This window comes from Thermobia domestica, chromosome 17 (genome assembly GCF_964235325.1).
Source record: "Thermobia domestica chromosome 17, izTheDome1.hap1.1, whole genome shotgun sequence".
NCBI lineage: Eukaryota > Metazoa > Arthropoda > Insecta > Zygentoma > Lepismatidae > Thermobia > Thermobia domestica.
In genome coordinates this window covers 174,368,066-174,392,824 of record NC_137470.1, presented here as the reverse complement: position 1 = coordinate 174,392,824, position 24,759 = coordinate 174,368,066, and the positions used below count along the sequence as shown (strand labels likewise).

Genomic DNA, 24,759 nt, shown 5'->3' with positions numbered 1-24,759 from the left:
ATCTAACGGGAATAGACAAAGTGTTGCCAACTAAGAATTTTCACACTAAATTTATTGTCTTAAACTCCTATGTGTACAGAAACTAAAGGAGTTGAAAAAAAAAACTCTGCACTTGCAGTTCATGAACACCTTTCTTTAGTTAAATATTACACAATTCACACGCCAATGAGTGGTCAGTGCTTGCAAAATACATTTTTCTTCCAGTAGCCTTTGTGACAAAAAATAATAAATAAAATCTTTCAATTTAACGTCCTTAGATTATGCCCATTAAGATAAGAGAGATGGATGATCAGAGCCGTGCCGTGGGGGAGTGAGCGTGGCGACGGCCCCGGGCGCCGAAGTAAGGGGGGCGAAAAATTCGGGAGAAAAATGGAAAAATCGCTTGGAATATATGTATGGGGAGCCGTCGTATACTCTCGCCCCGGGCGCTGATTTTCCACGGCACGGCCCTGTTCATCCATCTCCCTTAGCTTAATGGGCATAATCTAAGGACGGCCACGGATGATTAAGGCAAGCGAATAATGATTGAAGAATTGGTGGAATGAGAATATGGGAGGAAACGGGAGTACTCCGAGAAAACCCACAGAAGTGATGTTGTCCACCACTAACCTACTTGGCCGGGGATCAAACCAAAGGTAAACACTCTACTGAGTCATCATTTGTGACAAGGAATTAGTAATTCAAGTAGCAAACCATTTAAATCTTTGAGTGAAGGAGATATAAGCTCATTTTTGTTTTCAAAACTCTTTCATAAGGCAAAGAAGCCTTTTCTACGTTCGTACGCATTCAGGACAAACATTGATACGTGACTTCATTTGGTTTGGGTGTGAGAATTTGATTTTCTTTTGAAGTGGTCTAATAAATGTAAATCCGTTTATAAAATTGTACAGTTTACATTGATTATTGTTAATTTAAAGTGTTGTTTGATTTGATTTGATGGTTTTTACTTTTTCGTCCCTTTCAGGAGCGAGGCTATATGAGGCTATACAGCTTAACATGGGATCCAAACCACTTGAGCTCCCACCAGGAATCGAACACGGCTCTGCCGCGCCTTAAACAGAAGTAACATACGCACGCAGGCAGCCAGAACTTTTTGTTGGTAGAAAGTCCAATCTACAAAACAGTCTGTGTAGCACTGAACAGGTGTCTTTTCTAATGCCGGAAAGACGATAATTAATCGTTATTTACTGCCATCTATATTCTTAGAAAAATATATAGAAATAGATTGTTTTTACAAGAAAATAAAGAATACAGGTGAAATGTAAGATCAAAAAGTCTGTAACTTTTACGTCCCACGATTATACCGGCTAGGCTAAAGGAGATGGTGATAATGAGAAAGGAATGAAATGGTGAAACGAAGAAAGTGGGAGGAAACGGTAGAACCCCGAGAAAATCCACACACACTGTGTTTGTCCACCACAAATTTTACTTGGCGCCAGCTGGGATCAAACCAAAAACCTCATGCACCAGAGGTGAACGCTCTACCACTGAACCCCTGCTGCCGTGTATGTAAGATTAAGTCATTATGTAAAATAAATATATTATGTGGCGTCCCTCGGCGAGCACACTGTCAGGGAAAGAAGGAAAGGAAAGAAGTGGTCTGGGAATTGTATGTTAAGTACCATCCCGGCATTTGCCTAATGCGAATGAGAAAAACCCAGAAAAACCTCACTCATTATAGCTGAACTAAAAAAAATTACACATTTTTGATCAGGAGTACTCAACGGGAATGAAACCCAGGACCGCTCAAACCAAAGTGAGAGCCACATTGATCTCTTTTCTGCTAAACAAGTATAGTGAGGGGTTACGAACTTGGTGAAAAGCCAGCGTAGATGCACCCCTGGACTCGTGTGATTGATTCATTGCTATCAATCGGATCTCAAAGATGGGCCTAACACAATACATTCTAAGAAGTTTGATACCGAACTGCAACAGAAATAAGAACACAACACACGCCGTTTGTCGTTCAGCTATATACTCAACTGGTAGATGATATCATAATGAATTATACCGTGCAATGTATAATGTGGTCAAATTTGGCTCTATGTAAAATACTTTAATATGGGCGAAAGAAAATGGATAGAAATAAGTTAAGAGACCCAAGACAATTATCTATAATCACATATATCATATTTTTAATATTACACTGCCAAAAATATTTCAACAACTCCAATAAGTGGAAATGAAATGGTATACATAAACTAGCTTTTGGCTACCTGGGGGCTCCGACTCCAGACACCGTGGTCTGCTTGGCTTTCGGCCTAGCGTCTCTTACGTATTAGTCTTTTCATCCTGTTCGTGCATTTGCTCTTAATATTTCGTGAATTTGGACAGGTGGGTGCTTCGCCCCCTGACCCCTGTTTACTCGGCCTACGGTCTCCCATCTCTTAAACCAACAATTCTACCGAAATTCAAGTTTATTTTTCTATTTCAACTATCTAAAAGATAAGATTTTTTATCCCAAGAAAACGCCCATTTAAATAATAAGGGAATTTCTTCATCACCGTTTTAAGCCCCTTAAAAATTAAAAATATTCACTTTTAGCAATTTCCTGTGGATTAGTCCCAGAAGGCTACAATCATGCCAAATTTCATCATTCTAATCCTGCCTGAAGTGACTAAATATTTTGGGGTGTAGAATGCGTTCCTTATAAATAACATGGGAAAGATTCTTTAGTTCCCATAAAACCTCACTAAAGTTAGAAATGTTTATCTTTTTGTGATTTACTTAGATAACGCTAATAAAAACGTACAAGTATACCGAATTTGAAGTTTCTATTCCAATTCCAAGTACCTAAAATATGAGATTATAAGTCCAAAAAAGGCCCATTTAAATAACATGGAAATTTCTTCATTGCCCTTTTAGACACCCTAAAAATTAAATATATTTTGATAATTTTCCTGTTGGTTAGTCCCAAAAAGCTTCAATCACGTCAGATTTAATCAAGCTGCAAGTCCTGCAGGAAGTGTCCGTTATTTTCTCAGTTCATGTATTTTTATATATAGTTAGGATTCTGGACGGATAACATAATGCGTATCTTAATTTCTGGGTTGTAAAATATTACAAGTTATCTTAAGCAAATTTACTGATAAAACTTTACAGTGGTATTCTAGAAGTAATTTTATTAAAAAAAAAAACTGCTTCACTGAATGTATCATAGGGTATATTGCAACAAAGATTTAAATTTTTATCTCACCAGTGAAGGTACATGTCTTTTTTTAAAAAAGTAGCTATCACCCAAAAGTTTATTAGAAGAAAATCAAATACAAAATATTAAATCGTTTGGAACATACATTGATTTATTTGAGCCTAGGGTCTAAACAAACCTCATGGTACAATCCAGGTTAACTTGGTCAAATATGTATATTGGCTAACCTCATTTATAGTCAAAACATTGTCAACAAAACCTTTACTTATCAGGGTCAGCACAGCTTGTTAAATAAAATTTAAGTATAGAAAAGTGTATGCAGGGAAGAATTGGGGAGGAAGAGAGGGTTGGGGAAGGAAGGAAATAGCCAGGGATCCTTATGTTAGTCTTTATGTTATGTATCATCTCCGCATTCTCCTGGTGTGAATGAGGAAAACGCCGGAAAGACTTCAAACAGGATCGCTGAAATTAATAAAATCTTACACTTCCTCAATCAAGTATACACAAGTGCTTCATTGGGAAAAATGAAATGAATTTTACGTCCCATGGTTATGCCGGTTAGACTAAAGGAGACGGTGATGATGAATAATGAATGAAATGAAGAAAGTGGGAGGAAACGGAAGAACCGCGAAAAAATCCACGCACACGGTGCTTGTCCACCACAAAGTTCAGTTGGCGGGAGCTGGGATCAAACCCCGAACCCCATGCACCAGAGGTGAACGCTCTACCACTGAGCCACCACGGCCCGGTGTTTCATTGGAGATAGTAATCCAACTGCCGCACAATTCATTGCAAGTGCATCTCACTGTTGTATTGTTTTCATTTGTGTACTAAGTGATGACGTCATAATGAAACGATACGCTGCGTGTTAATGATTGCCCAACGACTGATGACATCTTTATTTCTTTCAGTTTAACCTCTCAAGATTACACCCTTTAGGTTAAGGGAGAAAGACGATTGAGATAAGTAAATTATGATGGAAGAATTTGTGGAATGATCATGTAGGAAGAAACGAAAATATCCCAAAAAATCCCACGGACACGATGTTGCCCACCACAAACTTAGTTGAATGTGGATCGAACCAGGGACCCCACAAATCAGAGGTAAGAGCTCTACCACTGAGCCACCTCGCCGCCCTGACTAATGAGGCAAACGTCAGCAGCATCCATGACATTGTCATGGCTGATGAGAGAGTGACTATACGATCAATGGTATAGGAGACGAAATTGTCATGATACAGTCCCGTCAATATTGGTCAATGTTGGGTTCGATTCCAGCCCCCGCCAAGTGAACTTTGTGGTGGACAAACACCATGTGCGAGTTTTTTCTGGGGGTTCTCCCGTTTCCTCCCACTTTCTTCATTCCACCATTTCTCATAATCACCGTCTCCTTTAGCCTAATCGGCATAATCGTGGGACGTAAAACTCAAAGACTTCATTTCATTTTTGGTCAATGTTTTACCCATGAAAACCTATCTGCTAGATGAGTGCAACGAATGCAGTGTATAGATCAGAAGAGGCAGCGAATGGCTTGTTCTTAAGAACTTTTGCCTAAGATAAAGCCTAATCCTGAAAAGTTTATTAGGAGTTTGTAGCCATGGATAAGAACTGGATCTATCATTTCGATCTTTAGACGAAATGGCAATCTGTGGAGTGAAAACACCATGATTTCCCCCATGTATCCGTAAATTCCGTGTGGTAATCAGTGACGGGAAGATTGTGGGGTCAATTGTCTGGTATACGAAAGGAATTTATATTGACAATTTATCTCGTGGACAGACCATCACATGTGACAATAATGCCAACTTTATTTTGTCCAATTCAACTATATATAACGCTTACTATCAATGTAGTCATTTCGTTTTTCGTGAAATTCTTAAAAATATTGTAACTTTTATTCCGTTGTTCGTACCTTTTATGTTTTCACTTGACAGCAACACAATTAAAAAAAAAACAACTTGTAATTCATATGTCAAGCTCAACATTTTAATAAACAGTAGTTAGCAACCTTAAATAACTGCTTATAACCGGATACATGTTACGTTAATCATACCTGTCTTAATCAGAACAAGACAGGTGAAGACAGAGCAGGCAAGGTATTACCTTTTTATTTTTCTGAAATTCTTATTAATTTACCAATATTTAATGGAAAATACATCTATAGTTGCAGCATCACCAATTCGTGATAATGTCTATTAGAAATTAAATTATAGCATAATTTTCTGACTTTTGTGGATATTTATATATTGCTGTGAAAATGGTGTTGATTTTCTTTGTCCATGGTTTTTACATTTTATTTCACATTTAAGTTTCTGAGCAAATTAATAGCAACACAGTTATTTTGGGTTGGATAAAATTAGTATTTCAAGGAATTTATTATAAAAAAAGATTTTAGTATTTTTAAGATATTACAGATTGCTAAGAATTGCACCATATCAATCTGTTGCGTCATTAATAGCTCATATAAAAATTTTGCAGGGACAGTTATTAGTTATTAAGAATTGTGTGAATTGAATGAGCATCGTTTCTTCAAGTATAGATAAGTATAAAGGTGCCTCTAAAACTATTTTTTATGTTGGATCCGTTTGTGTTCTAGTCGATTCCATGGTTGGTTATTGCAAATGGCGCCGAGATGTTTTGGTTGCTGTAAATGGCGGACATGATTTGCAACTTTGAGCAATCTCCTATTGTTAAATGACACAGGCACACACAAGAAATAAAAGTTCTGTGCAGGCACTGGACCCCAGAGTATTGATTCGATGTATTTTGTTACACAGAATCCTAGTTTTGAAACCCCAGGATGATTGAACGCGTCGCTTTTATGTGCGAAACATTTGAGCTATTTTGGATAGGAAGGACACATATTTTTCGCTTATAAAACAAAATTAACACCACCAGTCGTCCTAGGGTTTCGAAATTTGGATTTTGGGTAAAACAAATGCATCAAATCCAAACTCTGGGGTGCGCTGCAGAGATTTTTTATATTGCATAGCTGTATCAGGGGTATCCTCCCTATCCAAAATCGCTCAAGTCTTTTGCCCATAAAAAGAAATCGATACGATCAATCGTCGTGGGGTTTTGAAATCTGGATTCTGTGTAACAGAATACATTGAAATCATACCCTGGGAAAAGCTGCACAAAACTTTGTTTTTTGCATTGCTGTGTTACATGTATCCTCCCTATCCAAAATCGCTTAAGTTTTTCACCAATAAAAACGAATTTACACGATCAATCGTCCTGGGGCTTTGAGATTTGGATTCTGTGTAACAAAATACATCAAATTCACACCATGGAGTCTGGTGCATAGAACTTTTTGTGTGTGTGTGTGTGTGTGTGTGTGTGTCTGTGTAATAGGATTGTATACGTTCAACCTCGAAGTTAGGTAAAGATAAGAAAAGTTATAGGTAACCTTTATGATGCATCTGCAATTATTCAATTTCCAAAATAAGTAATTAAACACAAATCATTGGCTCATTTTTATGTGTCGCCATATTGTCTTGTGTCTGGAACCGGAACGTCCACTGGTAACACCTAATATATTTCAGCTACTAAGTAATAATTTTTGTCACCTTGTTTACTTGAACACTGCATGCCATCTTTCTGAAATTGGCTTCACTATAATGTAGTTTCAAGCAAGGAGAAATTTAAATACATACATACTTACGAGATGTGAGTAGGTTTCTGAAAAGGGTGACGACAAAGTGGGTTAAAATAAGTTAATAAATGGAGCACAATTACCATCTACTTGGGATATTGGGGTTGTATGCCCTAAATTCAAAAAGATGGGTGACATTAAATATCCAAATAACTACCGAGGCATCACTCTACTACTAATTATTAGCCAAAATTCATACGATTTCAACCCAAAGTATATCAAGCACAAGAAAGTAACACAAAAGTATATCAGGCACAAGCGAGTTTTCGCAGTTTACGAGATAATATATTTGTGACACGAGTAGTGTGGATGAAGATTTAGCAAAAAAAAAGGGGGGGAGGGAAATACAAAGGCCGTTCAAAAATTTTGCACAATGGGCCATAAAGTTTTAACTAGTGGCACCAGGATCATGAAATATTGTGTACATGTATTTTTGTTCTTTGTGTATGTGCATGTTACTTAATGTAACCTCCATCGTCTGTGACACATTTAGCCCATCATTCTTTCCATGCCGTAAATGAAATTTGGTAAAACTCGAAGCGCTGACTATTTCACAAATGCAATAAGATCTTGGCCACTAGCAAACTACCAACCACGAAAATGGACCTTCAGATGACCAGAGAGAAAACGGATGGGGTCAGATCAGAGCTATGGGAGGGTTGAGAGACCGCTTTCCATCCCATACTTTTTTGCTGTATTTAATTGGCAGAATAGGTTTGCTTCTACTCCTTTGTGAGAAGATGTGGCACCCGACAGGCAGGAAGTTTTCTGTAACCTAAAGACTGTATTAGTATTAGGATACTACCCACAGATAACCCAGTCGCTTTAATTAGCTGTCATGTGATTACACATCTGTCAATGTAGTCTTTATTAATGTCGTTCACCGTAGTTGGTGCCTGCTGGACCGTGTTGTTCCAGCAGACTGAAATCACCACTGTGGAATATTTGTACCCATACCTGGATATTGCTTCGGTACAAGGTCTTATGCTTACGCACAAGAAGGAATTTGCGTTGGATGGACGTGACTGAGTAATCGCCGGTCTTGTACAGGAACTTAATGACCGATCGTTGCCAGGTGGGGCTGTCTACTTCTTTCTCCATTGTGGGTGTATCTGTAAATAGAGGAAGAAAATTAGTTACACAATTTTAACATAAACGACATTCATACATACACAAAAATATGGTTGTTGCACTAGGCATTAAAAGAAAGTTATGATCCATTGTGCATTGTTTAAACCTTACGCTGAGAAAAAAGATTGTTAAGTGACGTCCTTAAAAAGGTAGGTTACATGTGTAATTCCTGTAGTTTTTGGACTTAACGTACATCATACGTATAACTGCAAACGCATGTTTTATAAAACTTTCTGTATAAGTGTTCCATCTGTACGTACTTTCCGTATAAAACAATATAGGTGGTCAGGATTTCACATACAAATGGACGTATATAACATATAGCTGACGAAGGTAACATACATATATGTATGTAAAATAAGGAATACTGTTAGATATCAGACATTCTGCAACAGCATGGTGTAACATCTAAGGTCAGTGCCTGTGTAGCATACGAATAACGTATGCTCCGTACTGATTTCTGTAGTAAGCAAGAGGATTCCGCATATTTGTGCAATATACTGCTGTCCGGAGAACGTATTTCTCTCAATGTATCTTTTCTCATTTGAATATTATTATCTCATGGATTAAAATATATACAGATGTCAAACTCCGACGGAGGGGCAATTTACCCAAATGACGTCTCTAGGATAAGTAATGTAAATTATGATAATGTTAGCAACAAAATATGCCTTTCATTTTTGTAACAGAATAATGTAATGCACTGGGAAACTAGGAACTGTTTAAAAGCTCATCTAACAAAGGACATCACCCAAATGTCCGGCTCTGATTTCAATGAAATTTTTGTTTCTGAAAGAGGGTATGTATGCATTATTTGTTATGACAGAAGTTTTTGTCATGGTGCATGTTTTCATCTTTTAAATATAATTTATAAGTGTTGTGATGTGATTATTAGAAGTTACTGTAGAAGTCCCTTACTACCCTTTGTAAGCGAAGTGTTAATGAAAGAACAACCATGTAGATACATATAAGACCTAGGGAGAAGTCGTATGGTTGGTATGACCTTGACGGCAGCCATCTTGAAATACCACATTTTGAATTAAGGTCAAGTTTTTTTAAATGGGAATAGGGTATTATGATACAAATTTCGGGATAGAATTTAATCTGGAAAACAATGGTGAAGTTAATTTTAAGTTAGTTAGAATACGAACATTTGGGGGAAAGTTACAGAAATATTAGTTGTTTATACTTACTACGTGCGTAAGTCCCTTACCTCTGCTTCTAACTCGTGTATTAATGATAATAAGTGGATAAAAGCTCCGGTAATACATATTAGGTCTAGAGGGAAGTAGTACGGTAAGGGTAAATTTGACGGCAGCAATCTTGAAATCCGCCATTTTGAATGAAAGTGAAGTTTTGAAATATGAAAACCGTAGTATGTGACATCTCATTTTTAATAGCAAACTTTCCTCGCAACTCTTAAAAAATGTAATAAATTTAGAAAACATGAGCCATGGCAACAATTGCAAAGTTCCAGTTGGAATTTTGAAACATGCGTTGAAAATTAGGAGTGTTGCCAATTTGAAAGATCGAATAATGGATGTTTGGTGCTATTTAGTCTTAAATTCATACTGGTTAACTATAGAACAAAAATAAGCATACCACTGGATTTTGGGGAAAATTTGCCAAATTGCGATTTGTAAGCGACTTAAGAAATTAAAAAACAATGCTGTGGAGGATCAGGGAGACAGAGTTGTCTTCAACATTGGGAGGCGGGCAGATTTGAGGCTTATTCTGGGTGAACATCAATTTCATCTCACTTCTCTTTGTGGCAATCGGACACAAATCATCACATTTCTCACCAAAAACACATTTCAAATCGGATTATTGGAGGGGAAAGTCACACCCAGTTCCAAGATTGGAAGGGACATGTCTCCCTCATCCCCCCGGGATTCGCGCCAGTGGCATACATATATTACAAATGAACCACCAGAGGCTATCTTTCCCCGTAGCCAAGTATGCTAACAAGCAGACTAGTATCAGAAATAGCTTTTAGCGTGGGTTTCAAACCTGATCCAAGGAAAGTTTTTTTTTTTTTTACATTTCATAACAATTTTAACATTAAAACAAGGTGAAAATAATACTAATTTGCCTTTTTAAGTAATATATAATGCATGAATTATGCCTATTCCACCATTTACCTAGAGATTTCTGATAAGCCCTTATAAACAAGGGCGTTATAAACAAACAGGAGAGTAAGAATTGGGGAGTTGCAGGGGGTAATGAGGAGTTGAGTTGAGTTAATTTTGAGTTTAACGTCCCCTTCAGTAGCCATGCTATATGAAATCTTTAAGTTTTACGTCCCACGGTTATGCCGGTTAGGCTAAAGGAGACGGTGATGATGAGTAATGAATGAAATGGTGGAATGAAGAAAGTGGGAGGAAACGGGAGAACCCCGAGAAAACCCACGCACACGGTGTTTGCCCACCACAAAGTTCACTTGGCGGGGGCTGGGATCGAACCCAGGACCCCAAGCACCAGAGGTGAACGCTCTACCACTGAGCCACCGCGGCCCCCATGCTATATGAGACGTGGACCTAGTGATTAACGTGGAATCCGAACCACATGAACTCCCACCCCCGAGGGGGGATGGGGAGTTAGAAAGGGAGAGATGCTGGAAGGAGAAAAGGGAGAAAGGTAGATATACGCTCCCTTCCCTTCCCCCTTTCGGGTGTAGTTAAATTTACATTGAAGTTGCAGCATCCGGTCGTGACGTAATGTCACGTGGTAATTAGCCCAATTTGCACATACAATTTTATTGATTAAAAAAAGTGATCTACGAAACATAGCTAAGAAAACGTCAGCGAGCGAAGCAGGTTAGAAGCCCCACAGGAATCGTTTTATTCCACCTTTGCCCCCATGGTAATATCATGTGACAGTATGTCACACTCGGGTGGCGCAAGTTTGATGTAAATCTAACCTCACCTGCTTTCTTGTGACCAACTTAAACACAGTTAGATACCGTAGCACGTTAAAAAATATATGCTGCAGGGTCCCTGCTTCAATCCCTGGCTGAGTAAGTTTGTGGAGGAAAACATCGTGCTTGTGGGTTTTCTCGGGTTACTTCCGTTTCCTCCCACTTTCTGGTTCCATCACTTCTTCCATCATCATTTAATTGCTTTAATCATCGTCTCCCTTAGCCTAAAGAGCATATTCGTAGGACTGTAAACTCAATAATTTCATTTCATTTTCATTTTTGTATATTTCATAACATTAGAAGGATATACTAGACATATTTTATTGTCATACTAGTTGAATATACCCATCCTTCGCACGGAGGCTGTATTTGGAAGTCAATACCTGTGAGAGTATCACTATTCATCTCAACGACCGCGAAAAGCATGGACTCGATACTAATATCGGTCATTTTGGGTTATTTGGTAACTCTCGATCCACTCGTCTGTTCCCCAGGCCGCATAGAGACAGACAGACAGACAGACAGACAGACACACAAACAAACTCTTTATTTTATTTAGATTATAATTATCGAATGATTGAAATACTTAACTATTTTTTTTTCTTTTTCTTTCAGAATTTTGCTTCAAGATGAGACCCATGGCTGTTCTAGAATTTGGCATCATACTAATTGCTTAGTAAGTAACATTTTCTTGGATGTTTCAATTACAGAGTGTTCAAACAGTATAGAGGTAGTTAACAAAATACAGAAAATTATTTAACAAAATACATCTTACATTGTTTGTATGGCATTTGCCTGCATTTGTTATAATGAAATCGTTCAGTTTAGTGGTCCAGTATTATGCTCTGAGGCTCACAAGGTACATTCGTGAAGTGTCCCCCGCGGGATTCCTGTAAAATTGATTCAAATGTAAAGTTCTCCGCAGCCCAATGTGTATGGTACTAATTTTTGCGGCTCATACCAGGAATTTGCTAATCTATGATCTTAAATATCCGGAATTCAATTAAACACTGATATAACGCTCAGACACAAAATTGTTTTTACTTTCTTTAGAAGTATCAGGACATGAATGTGGTCATATACAAAACAAATTGGACCAAGTGCAGCTGCTCTGGTACATGTTACTCTCCCCGGCCGCCATCTCGGATCCGCCATATTAGATTCAACTCTCGGTTTTTCAAATGAGAATAGGTGCAAGTGATACACCAAACTCATGTACAATTTTCTCGAAAATTCACTAGTCTAATTAATTTTAAAGTAGCTTGCACCATATGGAAGGTATTGCATGTAAAATCCCACCAGGCACTTCGTGAATGGACTTTGCAGAATAAAATCAGTTACGCTTACATTTTTGATGCTGACAAATCAAAACAATTCCTAACTGGAAAAATACTGTAGGTATAAACAAACTCTTTACAACATTGGTATCATAACCTTATTACATTTCTGTGAGTGATTGTTATTATTTCTATGTTATACAATAACAAGAAAGTATTGTATTATGGTGAAAATGCATGCTGTAAATCCAGATACGACCAGAGTTGGGTGAAGACCTACCATTTTCGTATTGATGTCTGTGTTTCTATATGTATGTGTTCAGGCGATATTTCGTCAACGATATATTGCTTTACATATTACATATTCACACGAGGCCCTGCACAACTTTCTATTTGGTTCAATATTCTTAAAGTCCCTGACATTTAACATGCAATACCTTGGAAAGGGTACAAGATACGATAAAACTCACTACACCAATGAATTTCCGAGAAAATTGTATTTAAATTTGATGTATCACTTGCTCCTATTCAAATTTGAAAAAGGGGCCGCGGTGGCTCAGTTGTAGAGCGTTCACCTCTGGTGTTTGGGGTCCCGGGTTCGATCCCAGCCCTCGCCAAGTGAACTTTGAGGTGGATAAACACCGTGTGCGTGGGTTTCCTCGCGGTTCTCCCGTTTCCTCCCACTGTCTTCATTCTACCATTTCATTCATTACTCATCACCGTCTCCTTTAGCCTAACCGGCATAACTGTGGGACGTAAAACTCAAAGATTTGATTTCATTTCATTTTCAAATTTGAAAATCTGAAAATCGAATCCAATATACAATACACATTGGGCCGCTGAGAACTTTACATTTGAGCCAATTTTACAAGAATTCCATAACTGTGGGACATTTCACGGGGAATGTACCTTGTAAGAGGGGACAGTGATGGATGAAAAGGAAGAAGTTTAGACTGTAGTTAGCTTGTATTTGTCGTGAAATTGATGCATGTAACCTATGAATCATTTCTGAAGAAGCGGTTGACCAGTCTTCTTCTAGGAAATCGCTCAGAGCAGTCAGTAGTTATAAAAGATCCCGTGTGACCTTGAAATAATAATAATAAAAAGTAGTTAAGAATGCTCCAAGAGCATTACCAGAACGAACTAAAAAAGAATGGAGAGATGGAGCGGGAAGGATAACTGTCATTGTTGCTAGATGTAAAAGTAAATATTTTTATCCGCACCTTCTTCTCTTTCTCGCAAAAATTAGCAAAATATCATCTCTCTATGACTTACACTTCTCGAGATATGGCTGCTTAAATATTTAGAAATTCGGATTTTTTTAGCCAATATCTGGGGAATGGTGGCCAGTTGGCCAGTAGCCACCGGTTACTATTTGGTACCCGTTACTATCCTTTTAGGTATTGATCAACATCAATATCATCTCTCTACAACTTATGGTTCCCGAGATATGGCTCCTTAAATATCTAAAAATTAGCCATTTTTTGGCCAATATCACGGGAACGGTAAGTCATACAGAGATGATTTTGGTGTTAATCAATACCTAAGAGTATGGTAAACATTTTGGTACCGATTTTAATGGGTAGCCACTGGCCAACTGGCCATTCTCAAAACCAGTAGCCATTTGGATAGCGGCCACCGGTTACTATTTGGTACCAAAATACTTACTATCCTTTTAGGTATTGATCAACATCAATATCATCTCTCTACAACTTATGGTTTCCGAGATATGGCTCCTCAAATATCTAAAAATTAGACATTTTTTGGCCAATATCACGGGAACGGTAAGATGACGAGAAATAATCACTTTCTCTGGTAGTTTTTGATGGTCTATCGAATACGGGGTTCAAAATTGAAAAAAAAAATCGCAAATTTCAGACAGACAGACAGACATAGAGAATTCAGTAACGAACTTTTTAAGTTCGTTGAAAATATGTACCTTCTGTATAAAGAAACTATAATATTTTTATCACGTTTTTCTATTATGTAGGAAATATTGTAAACGTACTTATGTTTTTAATAGAATATGAATATATATTTGTATAATCGCATCATTGACGTGTTCTATACCATATGGCAATCAGCCAATGTAAATGGTCATTGAACGCAATAAAATTCAATTCAATTCAATTCAATTTATCTGCAAGTTATTTCTTAAGGCTGAGGTATTCTTCAATAAAACATAACGGTAACACGTCATGTTAGAATACGTACACCCCTGTTACTTCTAGGCTCTCAAATTTTCTGAATCGTTGATATCGGATATCCGGATATCTTGGTGTGACGTTACTGCTCACCTTCTCAAAAAAGAAAACAAAAGAAAGAAAACATAGCAAGGGTAGTACAACGTTCGGCCACTATTGTAGATAATTGGTGCGAGATTTGTATCTTGTAAAGAAGCATGAAACTCGAGTTAATATGCTCAATTCCTTATATAATTAAGAGGAAAATATGTAGTTGAGAGTTATATAAACTTCCATCTTGCAGGGGTACTATGAAAGTGTGTAGTATCTGAACAACGCCTAAGTCTATATGTTTGAATATGATGAAAAAAGAGGACCATCTAATTTTTAAGTGATTCTAGAGGTCATTTAGACTGGGTACGTAAATGCGCGGAAAATTTTAGGCGCAGTTTTACAGTTACTGCAATGAAGTCATACTTACAGTGGACAAAAAGGCTAAAATAACTGCAGCATTAATATATTAACTGAACATTAACTGAACATTTTGAAGCCACTGTAAGCAGTGGTCGATGTGAGACGGTATGCGGTTGTATGCCATGCCGCCTCTGGTTCTTCAGTGATGAAGGCATACCACCTCTGTTGTTTCGGTGATCAAGACATACCATCACTGAAAAATGGGTGCTAATATACCTTTAGTAAATCTATTTTTATACACAATAATTGACGAATAGCTTTGGACGTTAAAGATTTTGACAAGACTGACATTTTTGTCATCTTTTTTCTATAAAAAGATTCATTCAATCAAAAATTTTCTTGCAGGCCTTACATCTGAAGAACCACATGTACCTAGGTAGTGTAGTCAAACCCAAACTATCAGTTAACTCAGTATGATGTGCTTATTCCGTAGAAGATACGAAAACTCGAATTAGGGGTCGTTCAAAAATTTTGTGGCCCCTGATCCGAAAACTAATTATTGGCCAAGATCGCAATCTTTTGATCCATTTTTAGGTTTCCTAAAATTCTTGTTCTGTCCCTTGTTTTTAAAATGAGATGTCTACAAAACAAGTTCACTCCTTGTTCTCACGAAAGAACTCGTGTTGGGTGTGTTGGTTGCAGATAAGGGTCACATGACAAAAAGGAACGAGTTATCGGTCTAATTCAAACAGGCAGTGTATCGAAGACGCGACTTGTTTAAACTGAAATCGGAAAGTATTGTTATCAGTTCACCAGGATTCCTTTTGTGTCTACAATGTTAAACACACAACTGAGTCTGGTATTCACGAGAAAAAAATATAATTTATGCAATCAAAAAATATTTTGTTTTCCTTAAGTGTTTCATGTTTAATTTGTTGGTTTGCTTATTGTTTTATATTAAACGTTTTATATTTTATAGTGCTATTTGTGCCATATTCAATTATTTCTTTCTTACGTATGTGTGTATCTTCTTGTCTTAGTGCATATAATTGCCTTTTTTTTTTAGCATAGGTGGATTTGGGATTGTCCGCTTTGGAGTTGGATCTTCCTGGGGGAATGAAATACCCCTCAGTCAAGTGGCGGGATCCTCGAGTTCTCCCGCAGAAAATTGTTTAAAAAATTGTTAATATAAAAGCTCGGTTTTTAAACATTTTCATGTATAATTATCTATAATACAACATAAGGAGATATTTTTTTATTTTTCTCAGAAAGTTGGCGATGGGGGACAAAGCCTCTCCGTGTCCCCATTTTAACTACAAAGAAACTCTTTCATGGTTTTGAGTTATTGTGAAAATGAAGTGCAATCTTTTGGACAACAAACTTTGATTGTCTTTCGACATTTACATAGACGGTATGTCGAGTCAAAATGGTAATACAACATACCGCCTCTGATTTTTTTTTTTTACTTCGAACACTGTAAAGCTATGACGTTCCATCCATATATGGCGTCGACACATCTTGCATTGTCATTCACCAGAAGAAGGCGCTCATTCATACTGTGAGGTCAGCGATGATGTACAGGAAGTGGGTGGTACGTGATATTCATTCAACCCCTTTTACAGACATTCCTGCGAGTATTCTTGTTTTTATGATGATGGTTGTATCTTCATGATTATTTTTAGAAAGCCAGCTGAGATTTTGATCAGAGTAGAGACTCTTGTCCACCTGGAGGCCGGTGGCTATAGCCCCCTTAAGCAGGGACGTACGCAGGGGGGTCCTGGAGGTCCGGATCCCCCCCCGAAATTTCGACTTTTTAAAAATTTAGCCTAATTTTAGCGGCAATTTTAGGAATTTTAATATAAAATACCTTCATATTTAGTTTGGACCCCCCGCGAAATAAATTCCTGGGTACGCTACTGCCCCTAAGCCCCGCCCTTAATCCAACCCTGACTTTCTGTACAAATTTTGTGCTAAAAATCCGTCACAGCAACACTTTTGGGTGATATATAAGACCATAATTTCATTGTTAGAACGCGATAATCAAACTTTATAGAATTTGTTGATTTTTGTGAAGACTTCTAGATGACAAAAGATGTTCTACTTGCTATATGAACACTAACTAACTAACTAACTAACTCTATGGCCTATGGAACCCGGAGGTTCAGTGCCGCGTTCACAAAAGCTCTCCACTGACTTCTATCCTTAGCTAACTGTATCCAGTTTCTACTTTGTATTCCTATCTCTGCGAGATCCATCTTAATATTGTCCTCCCATCTGCGCCTAGGTCTTCCTAATGGTCGTTTTCCTATGGGTCTACCAGTCAAGACTTTGAAAGCGTTTCTACTTTCTTCCATTCTAGCTACATGACCTGCCCACCTAAGCCTCCTAGTCTTGACGACCCTAACAATGTTGGGTAAACCGTATAAACTATGTAGTTCCTCGTTATGAAGCTTCCGCCATTCCCCATTCTCGTTCCTCTTGGGTCCGAATATTCTTCTCAGGATCCTGTTCTCAAATACTTTCAGTCTATGTTCTTCCCTCAGAGTAAGCGACCATGTTTCACAACCATACAAAACAACAGGCATGATTATCGTTTTATATATTTTAAGCTTCAAATTCCTCGACAGAATTCGCGACGATAAGAGATTTCGAACCGAATAGTAACACGAATTCCCTGCTTTTAGTCGACATTTAATTTCTTCGTGAATATGATTTTCGTCTGTTAATATTGATCCTAAATATTTGAAAGTATCCACTTTATCAAAAGCATTATTTAATATTTTAACGCCTCCACAATTTGCCGTATTACGGTCCCGACGCACTTCCATGTATTTAGTTTTCTCTGCGTTTACCTCTAAACCCATGTCCCTGCAAGCGTTTAATAAGATCTCTGCATTTATTTCTACTGTTCTTCTATCATCCCCTATTAAATTTACATCATCAGCATATGCCATAACCTGGTGAATGCCGTTCAACTCTAGGCCTTGGTTGCTATCTTTGATTTTCCTTATGGCGTATTCCAGCACAAAGTTAAATAATAATGGCGACAGCGCATCTCCTTGTTTCAGGCCATTTTCGACGTGGAAGCTCGTGGACAAAAATTTTCCTACCCGGACTTTACTTTGGGATTCACTTAAACATATCTTAATTAATCTAATTAGCTTTCTCGGTATTCCAAGTTCTGTAAGAACGTTGTATAATGTTTCTCTCCTAACCGAGTCGTAAGCCTTTCTAAAATCAATAAATAGTTGATGTACCGGGGTATTGTATTCCCACTTCTTTTCGAGTATTTGGCGAATGGTAAATATTTGGTCGATAGTTGATCAATTTCGTCTAAATCCGCACTGATAATCTCCAATAATTTCATCTGCGTATGGGGTCAATCTTGCTAACAGAATATTTGAAAGGATTTTATAGGATGTTGACAGAAGAGAAATGCCTCGATAATTATTACAGTCAGTTTTGTCGCCTTTCTTGTGAATTGGAACAATGATTGATTCTTTCCACTCTTGTGGCAATTCTTCCTTGTTCCAGATAAGGAGAATGAGTTTGTGTATCTTGTTCCACAATTTTTCGCCTCCAGCTAAAATTAACTCAGCCGGAATTTCATCTACACCCGGAGATTTGTGTTTCTTCAATTTCTTTATAGCGGCTTCCACTTCTATTCGATTGGGTTCTGGAATATACGGCTCTGCGGTGTGTATCTCCTTTTCTCCACGCACATTAGTTTTTGGCTGCGTGTTCAGCAAATCGTCAAAGAAATCTTTCCATCTATTTAAGAGGCTATCCGTATCGGTGAGAACTGTTCCGTCAGGTTTCTTTAATATATAAGCACGAGGTTGATAACCTTGCTTAAATTCGCTGATCCCCTTATACATGTCCCGAATATTTTTATTTTTACTATTATCTTCAAGTTCCTTAATTTTAGTTTTCAAAAAATCCCGTTTCTTTGTTCTAAAAGTTTTGGAAGTTTCCCGCCTGATATCTGCGAAATTTTGTGTAGTTGTTTCATTCGGATTTTGTAGCCACCGTAATTTTGCCTGTTTTCTCTTCTCTGCTAGTTTAATGCATTCTTGGTCGAACCATGGTTTGTTCCTACGTATTTCCGCGTGTCCCAATTTTTCTATTGCTGAACTTTTAATGCTATCTCTAATTTCAATCCAAGTATCCTCAACATTAGTGCACTCCGAGTCTTCTAAAACCGCGAATCTATTCGAAACTTCAATCTGGTATTCCTCTCTTACCTGGCTCTCTTCTAATTTCTTTAAATTAAATCTCTCCGTTTTCGGACATTGAATATTACCTTTATTCAACGATAATCTCTCCCGTATTATCGCTACTACCAGGTAGTGATCAGTGTCACAATCAGCCCCTCTAAACGACCGGACGTCAATTATGCTAGATTGTCTTCTTCTATCTACTAAAACGTGATCAATTTGATTATGTGTTTTTCCGTCTGGTGATGTCCAAGTGTATTTATGAACGTCGCGATGTGGGAATTTTGTACTCTTCACGATTAGGTTTTTGGATGTTGCAAAGTTCACGAGTCTAACACCGTTGTCATTACTTTCCTTATGCAAACTTTCGTTCCCTATAATCGGTTTGAAAATATCCTCTCGTCCTACCTTCGCATTGAAATCCCCTAATAGAATCTTCATATGGTATCGCGGGAGTTGGTCAAATATCCGTTCCACTTCTTCGTAAAAACTATCTTTTATATCGTCACCCTTATCTTCAGTTGGAGCATGTACATTTAAAACAATAATATCACACCACCGTCCCTTGAGAGTAATAAAAGAAAGTCTGTCAGTAACAAATTCAACCCGTTTAATTGCTGGTAATATTCGTTTGTGAACGAAAAACCCTGTTCCTAACTGGTGATTTTTATTTCCTTCCCCGTAAAAGAACGTAAAATTTCCGGAATTCTCAGATCCATTTCCTTCCCACCTAACTTCCTGAACTCCTACTAAGTCCATCCTGTATTTCTCTAACTCACTCGTTACAGATTTTAACGCGCCTGCCCTATAAAGACTTCTAATATTCCATGTTCCAAATCTCATGTCCATTTTCTTTTGCTGATGTCGTGCCAAGTTATCAGTCCTTGTCCGAGGGTTTTGTGAATGTTTCTGAACAAGTACCTTTTTTTACAGGATGAGGGTGTTAGCCTTACCCAAACCCCCAAGCTGGAGGACCACTCCTAGTCGTCTGTCCGCGACTGCTTATTCAGTATATTCGCAGCTAACCTCTATATCTAGAGGCCTTCTCCTCGATCCGCAACCTGAGGACGCGCCATGCCGTGGTGACAGGAACCCACGTTACACGGCTATATGAACACAAATATCCTTAAATAATTATAACGCAAGTCCTGGCGTTGTTTTGAGAATGTTCATGTGATGGACTTTTTACGAGAAGAGCCAGGACACTATTTTTGCTGCACATTTTCGTGATTAGATGTTACAGTTACCGACCTACTAGTGACGCAAAATGATCATATAATAGATTTGAGTTAAAGAGAAGAATAAAGCAAGTATCAAGATACTTACAATAAAGGTTAAACACCTAAGTTTGGGTTCAAAGGACTTCACCAAAGTTTGTCCATGGCTCATGGTTATAATATATAAAGTTTTGCTATAATATAAGTCAAACTTCAATTAACTGGGAGAAGAGAGGTATTGGTGCATATCAAACTTCAATTAACTGGTAGAAGAGAGGTATTGGTGCATATCAAATTTCAATTAACTGGCAGAAGAGAGATATTGGTGCATATCAAACTTCAATTAACTGGTAGAAGAGAGGTGTTGGTGCATATCAAATTTCAATTAACTGGGAGAAGAGAAGTATAGGTGCATATCAAACTTCAATTAACAGGGAGAAGAGAGGTATTGGTGCATATCAAACTTCAATTAACAGGGAGAAGAGAGGTATTGGTACATATCAAACTTCAATTAACTGGGAGAAGAGAGGTATTGGTACATATCAAACTTCAATTAACTGGGAGAAGAGAGGTATTGGTGCATATCAAACTTCAATTAACAGGGAGAAGAGAGGTATTGGTGCATATCAAACCTAAAGAAAAGGTGTAGGTGTTTAGAAAGTTTTCCTTCACTGTTGTTTTAATCATAATTCTCTATAGGCACTATCAGAATGTTACCAAATTAAATGTAATAATAGCATGGTGTGATTCTATTCTTAACTAAAAACAGAAAACATTTTCCTTAAAGATAGTTCTGTGCGTTTTCTCTCTCTCTCTCTCTCTCTCTCTCTCTCTCTTTTCAAACCATGAGCCCCTAATAGTTTACTCACCTTCCATTTTAAAACTGACAAGGTAGTTATCCAACTCCTCGACAAGTATCGCATTGAAACTTGCACAAGTGGAAGGACATATTGAAAGATGGAAATATGCTTACTCTTACGATTTGCAACGTCGTCGAACCGGAAGTACAATGATTGTTCTCCCATAGCTCCCGAAAGTTATGTACTCTTGTCATACATGTCAGAATGTGATACACTGAAATCTTTTTCCACACGAAGACAAATATTGCAAACTCAAGACGATAACAGTCGGTGATGATTGGGATCTCTAGTACGCCTTTGATGCGAACCGATGTCAAATGAAACACGATACGAAACATCGATCGTAAGTTCGAAACGAACACGTTTACCTGGTGGAGAAAAGGGACACGCTGAAAGCACAACGCAAAAAAGATTTTCTATGATTATTATTATTGTTATTATTATTATTATTATTATTAGTAGTAGTAGTAGTAGTAGTAGTAATAGTAGTAGTATGATTAGTATTATTAATATGAGCAGTATGATTAGCAAAAATAATATCCCTAAAATGTTGAATGAATTTTGTAATAACTATTTAGAGCAAAAGCACGTCTCATACTAGTATGATTGTGGCCAAATTTGGGACGGTAGTAGACTTAGATGAAATTATTATTATTATTATTAAGTATTCTGCCTTTCGGGAGTTCCTGAAACTAAAGAGTTTTTTTTTTTTTAATTTTAGATTTATGCCTGGAAATATTTCTTCCACATTTTTCGATTCTCAGCTTCCTCTTTTAACTCCCAATATTTTATTCTGTTTCTCAAATCTTCGATCGTTGTGTTCTTTTTTCTTCCTATTCCATGCTTTCCTTCCATCTTTCCTTCTATGGCGGTATGAAGAAGACATTTTCGCAAGATGTGTCCAACCCAATTGGCCTTCCAAGAAGTGTCTTCTTCTCTCCTATCCGTTTTAAAACATCTTCGTTTGTTGCTCTCTCTGTTCATTTTATCTTCTGCATCTTCTTCCAACACACCATTTCAAAGCTCTCTAAATATTTCTTCTCTAACTTCCGTAATGTCCAAGTCTCTGAAACATGCAGTCCAATGTTCCAGATATAGCACTTGACCAATTTCTTCCTGAGTCCAATATTGAGGTTGCTAGTTAAGAGTTTCTTGTTGAATGCTTCTTTCGCTATGGCAATTCTTGACCTGATCTCTTTGGTGCAGTAAGCGTCTCTTGTCAAAATACTTTCCAGACACTTGAAATTCTCGACCTCTTCAAGTTCTCTTTCTTCTACTCTGACCCGTAAGGGCGCGTTTGCTTGAGACATTCTCATAACTTCCGATTTTTCAATCTTGATTTCTATTCCATATAGATGAGATTACTATGCGTTAATTTTGTTTTGCTTTGTTGCAGTATAAATGGCATTTTCAGAATATATTTAGATATACTAGAAAGGGAGGCACTTGAAAACATCGATGCGGTTGAAGTAGTAGGGGAAGGACACCAGAAATTTGCTTTCGAAGTGTATAAGGTGAGTAAACTTTCTTCTATATTGAAATTGAAAACACTGTAAAATTAGAAGTAAATACCTATATGTAATATTTGACCATTAATCATTATTATTCTTATGTTTGCACTATTTGTAATTTGTTATTCTAAATTGCTTTCTTCCAAACAAACTGTTAGGAAAGGGCGTATCCGGTTTGCCATAAGGACCAGACTGTGTCACGTGATCAGGTCGAAAGTAATATTGCGTGCTAAATCGAGTCTGGAGATTCCAAATCAAAATGTGAGATATTTCAAGCACGTAATCTCCGAGTGAGGCGCCCTGGGCAATTCGAAGAAGATGCACGTACTTTATCATTATTATTTATTTTACTCAAACAACTTGGCATTTGATAATGTTCTATCCATATTTGTCTTACGTGCTATACATTGTCTTTAAGCTCTTCAATATGTGTTTGCAATAAGCTTTTAATTAGCGATGTACTTATTATAGTTTTTGAGATATGTGGACGAATTCGTTTTTTTTTTATTCATTTTCCATTGACTTTAATGTTCCTGTATTGTTCCTTTTGACAATGTCCCGTCCACTTTAGGACAATTTACTTTTTGAATATAGAATCTACATAGTCTCTTGTACATTTGAGCTGAATTTCAGTCATCTCCCTCTTTGGTTTTTGAGGTAAGTGGAGGAATTATTTTTTTCTAATTGATTTGCCATTGACATTAGTGTTAATGTTTCGTGCTTTTTGACTATGTTCCATCCGTCTTAGGACAATTTTCTTTTCGAATATACACTGGTGTCCAAAAAGATAGCATAATTAAGAAAAAGGGGAAAACGTGGGAACACACAATAGGAACAGTGGCATACAGCCATCATAGAACAGTGCGACCAGAACTGACCTTGCCACACAGAAGAAAGCGTGCTGAAGATCATACAAGGGCTGCTGGAGAAAGCAAAGAGAAATGCCCGAAGAAGAGCTGATAACAGCACCACACCACACCACAGTCGATTGCTGAGTCGTGTACAAAGCAGGCTTGTTGGCAATAGTGTTGGTGCATCGAGAAGGCTTCAACATGCCTCGAGGACCCACATTAGACCCTGTCTTGCGGGGCAGGATAAACGGACGGTTGGAAGCTGGGCAAACACAAACGGAGGTGTCCAGTATACTGCATGTACCACAAAGTGTGATCTCGCGGCTGTGGCACAGGTTTCAAACCACCAGCAACATCGCACGTGCACCAATTCCAGGACGTCCAAGAGTCACAAACCCTCGACAGGATCGGTATCTGTCGGCAAGAGCACGTCGGACTCGCTCGATCTCAGCACAGCAACTGTCATCAGAGCTTGCAGCTGTTACAAGAGCGCGTGTTTCAAGACAAACGGTGTACCGGTGACTGCATGAGGTTAGTCTTTACGCAAGATGCCCCGTCGTGTGTGTCCCTCTCTCTCTCTCTCTTATGCACTTCAGAGCCCGCTTGAGGTGGAGCCAAGAACGCAGGAACTGGACCATGGAACAGTGGGATCACGTTCTGTTCTCGGATGAGTAGCGATTCAGCTTGCAGTCAGATTCTCGACCGACACTGATATGGAGAGAACAGAGGACGCGCTACAACCCGCAGAACATCATTGAAAGGGACCAATTTGGTGCTGGGGGTGTGATGGTTTGGGCGGGAATCATGCTGAATGGCTGTACTGACCTACACGTCTTTCAGGGCGGTATTTTGACTGGCCAGAGGTACCGTGATGAGGTGCTGGAACCGTATGTGAGACTGTTTCGGGGTACAGTTGGACCATCATTCATATTCACAGATGACAGCGCACGTTGTCATCGGGCAGGTGTGGTGGATGATTTTTTGCAGGAGGAAGACATTGGACACATGCCGTGGCCTACACAGTTCCCAGACATGAATCCAATATAGCATGTCTGGGATGCATTGGGAAGGCGGATTGCAACCCGACAGCTCCCATCACGAACGATTCCGGACCTGTGTACTACTCTTTGGGCTGAGTGGCCAATAAGACCGATGGACCTCATCAACGAAGTGATCGGAAGCATGGAACGACGTTGTGCAGCTGTGTAGCCTTGCGGGGTGACCACACGCCTTACTGATGCTTTTGATCCACCACAAACTCCTCGCTACACACATTAGTTCATTTTCAACTATGGTGAGTTTTGTCAAATAAAGGTGTTGGGACTGTGTGTTATGTGTTTTATTCTTCCCCTGCACACTATTTTCACGCAGGTGCCTAC

General features: G+C 38.2%; 2 protein-coding genes across 3 annotated transcripts in view; one reads left to right on the top strand and one right to left on the bottom strand.

Annotated features, from left to right (window-relative positions):
- The window catches only part of LOC145674244 (ipis-1-like), a 75,193-nt gene extending 63,893 nt beyond the window's left edge, over window positions 1–11,300 (bottom strand). The window contains exons 1-2 of the mRNA XM_081744080.1: window positions 11,234–11,300; window positions 7,760–7,914 (exon numbers count right to left, since the gene is read on the bottom strand). Of these exons, the coding sequence (XP_081600206.1) occupies window positions 7,760–7,914; window positions 11,234–11,300 (222 nt within the window). The remainder of the gene's footprint in view (window positions 1–7,759; window positions 7,915–11,233) is intronic.
- LOC145673818 (serpin I2-like) overlaps window positions 8,003–24,759 on the top strand; it is a 45,032-nt gene continuing 28,275 nt past the window's right edge. For both annotated transcript variants that reach the window (XM_081743584.1, XM_081743583.1), the window contains exons 1-3: window positions 8,003–8,082; window positions 11,466–11,526; window positions 22,415–22,532. In XM_081743584.1, coding sequence (XP_081599710.1) covers window positions 11,480–11,526; window positions 22,415–22,532 — 165 coding nt within the window. In that variant the 5' untranslated portion in view covers window positions 8,003–8,082; window positions 11,466–11,479. The remainder of the gene's footprint in view (window positions 8,083–11,465; window positions 11,527–22,414; window positions 22,533–24,759) is intronic.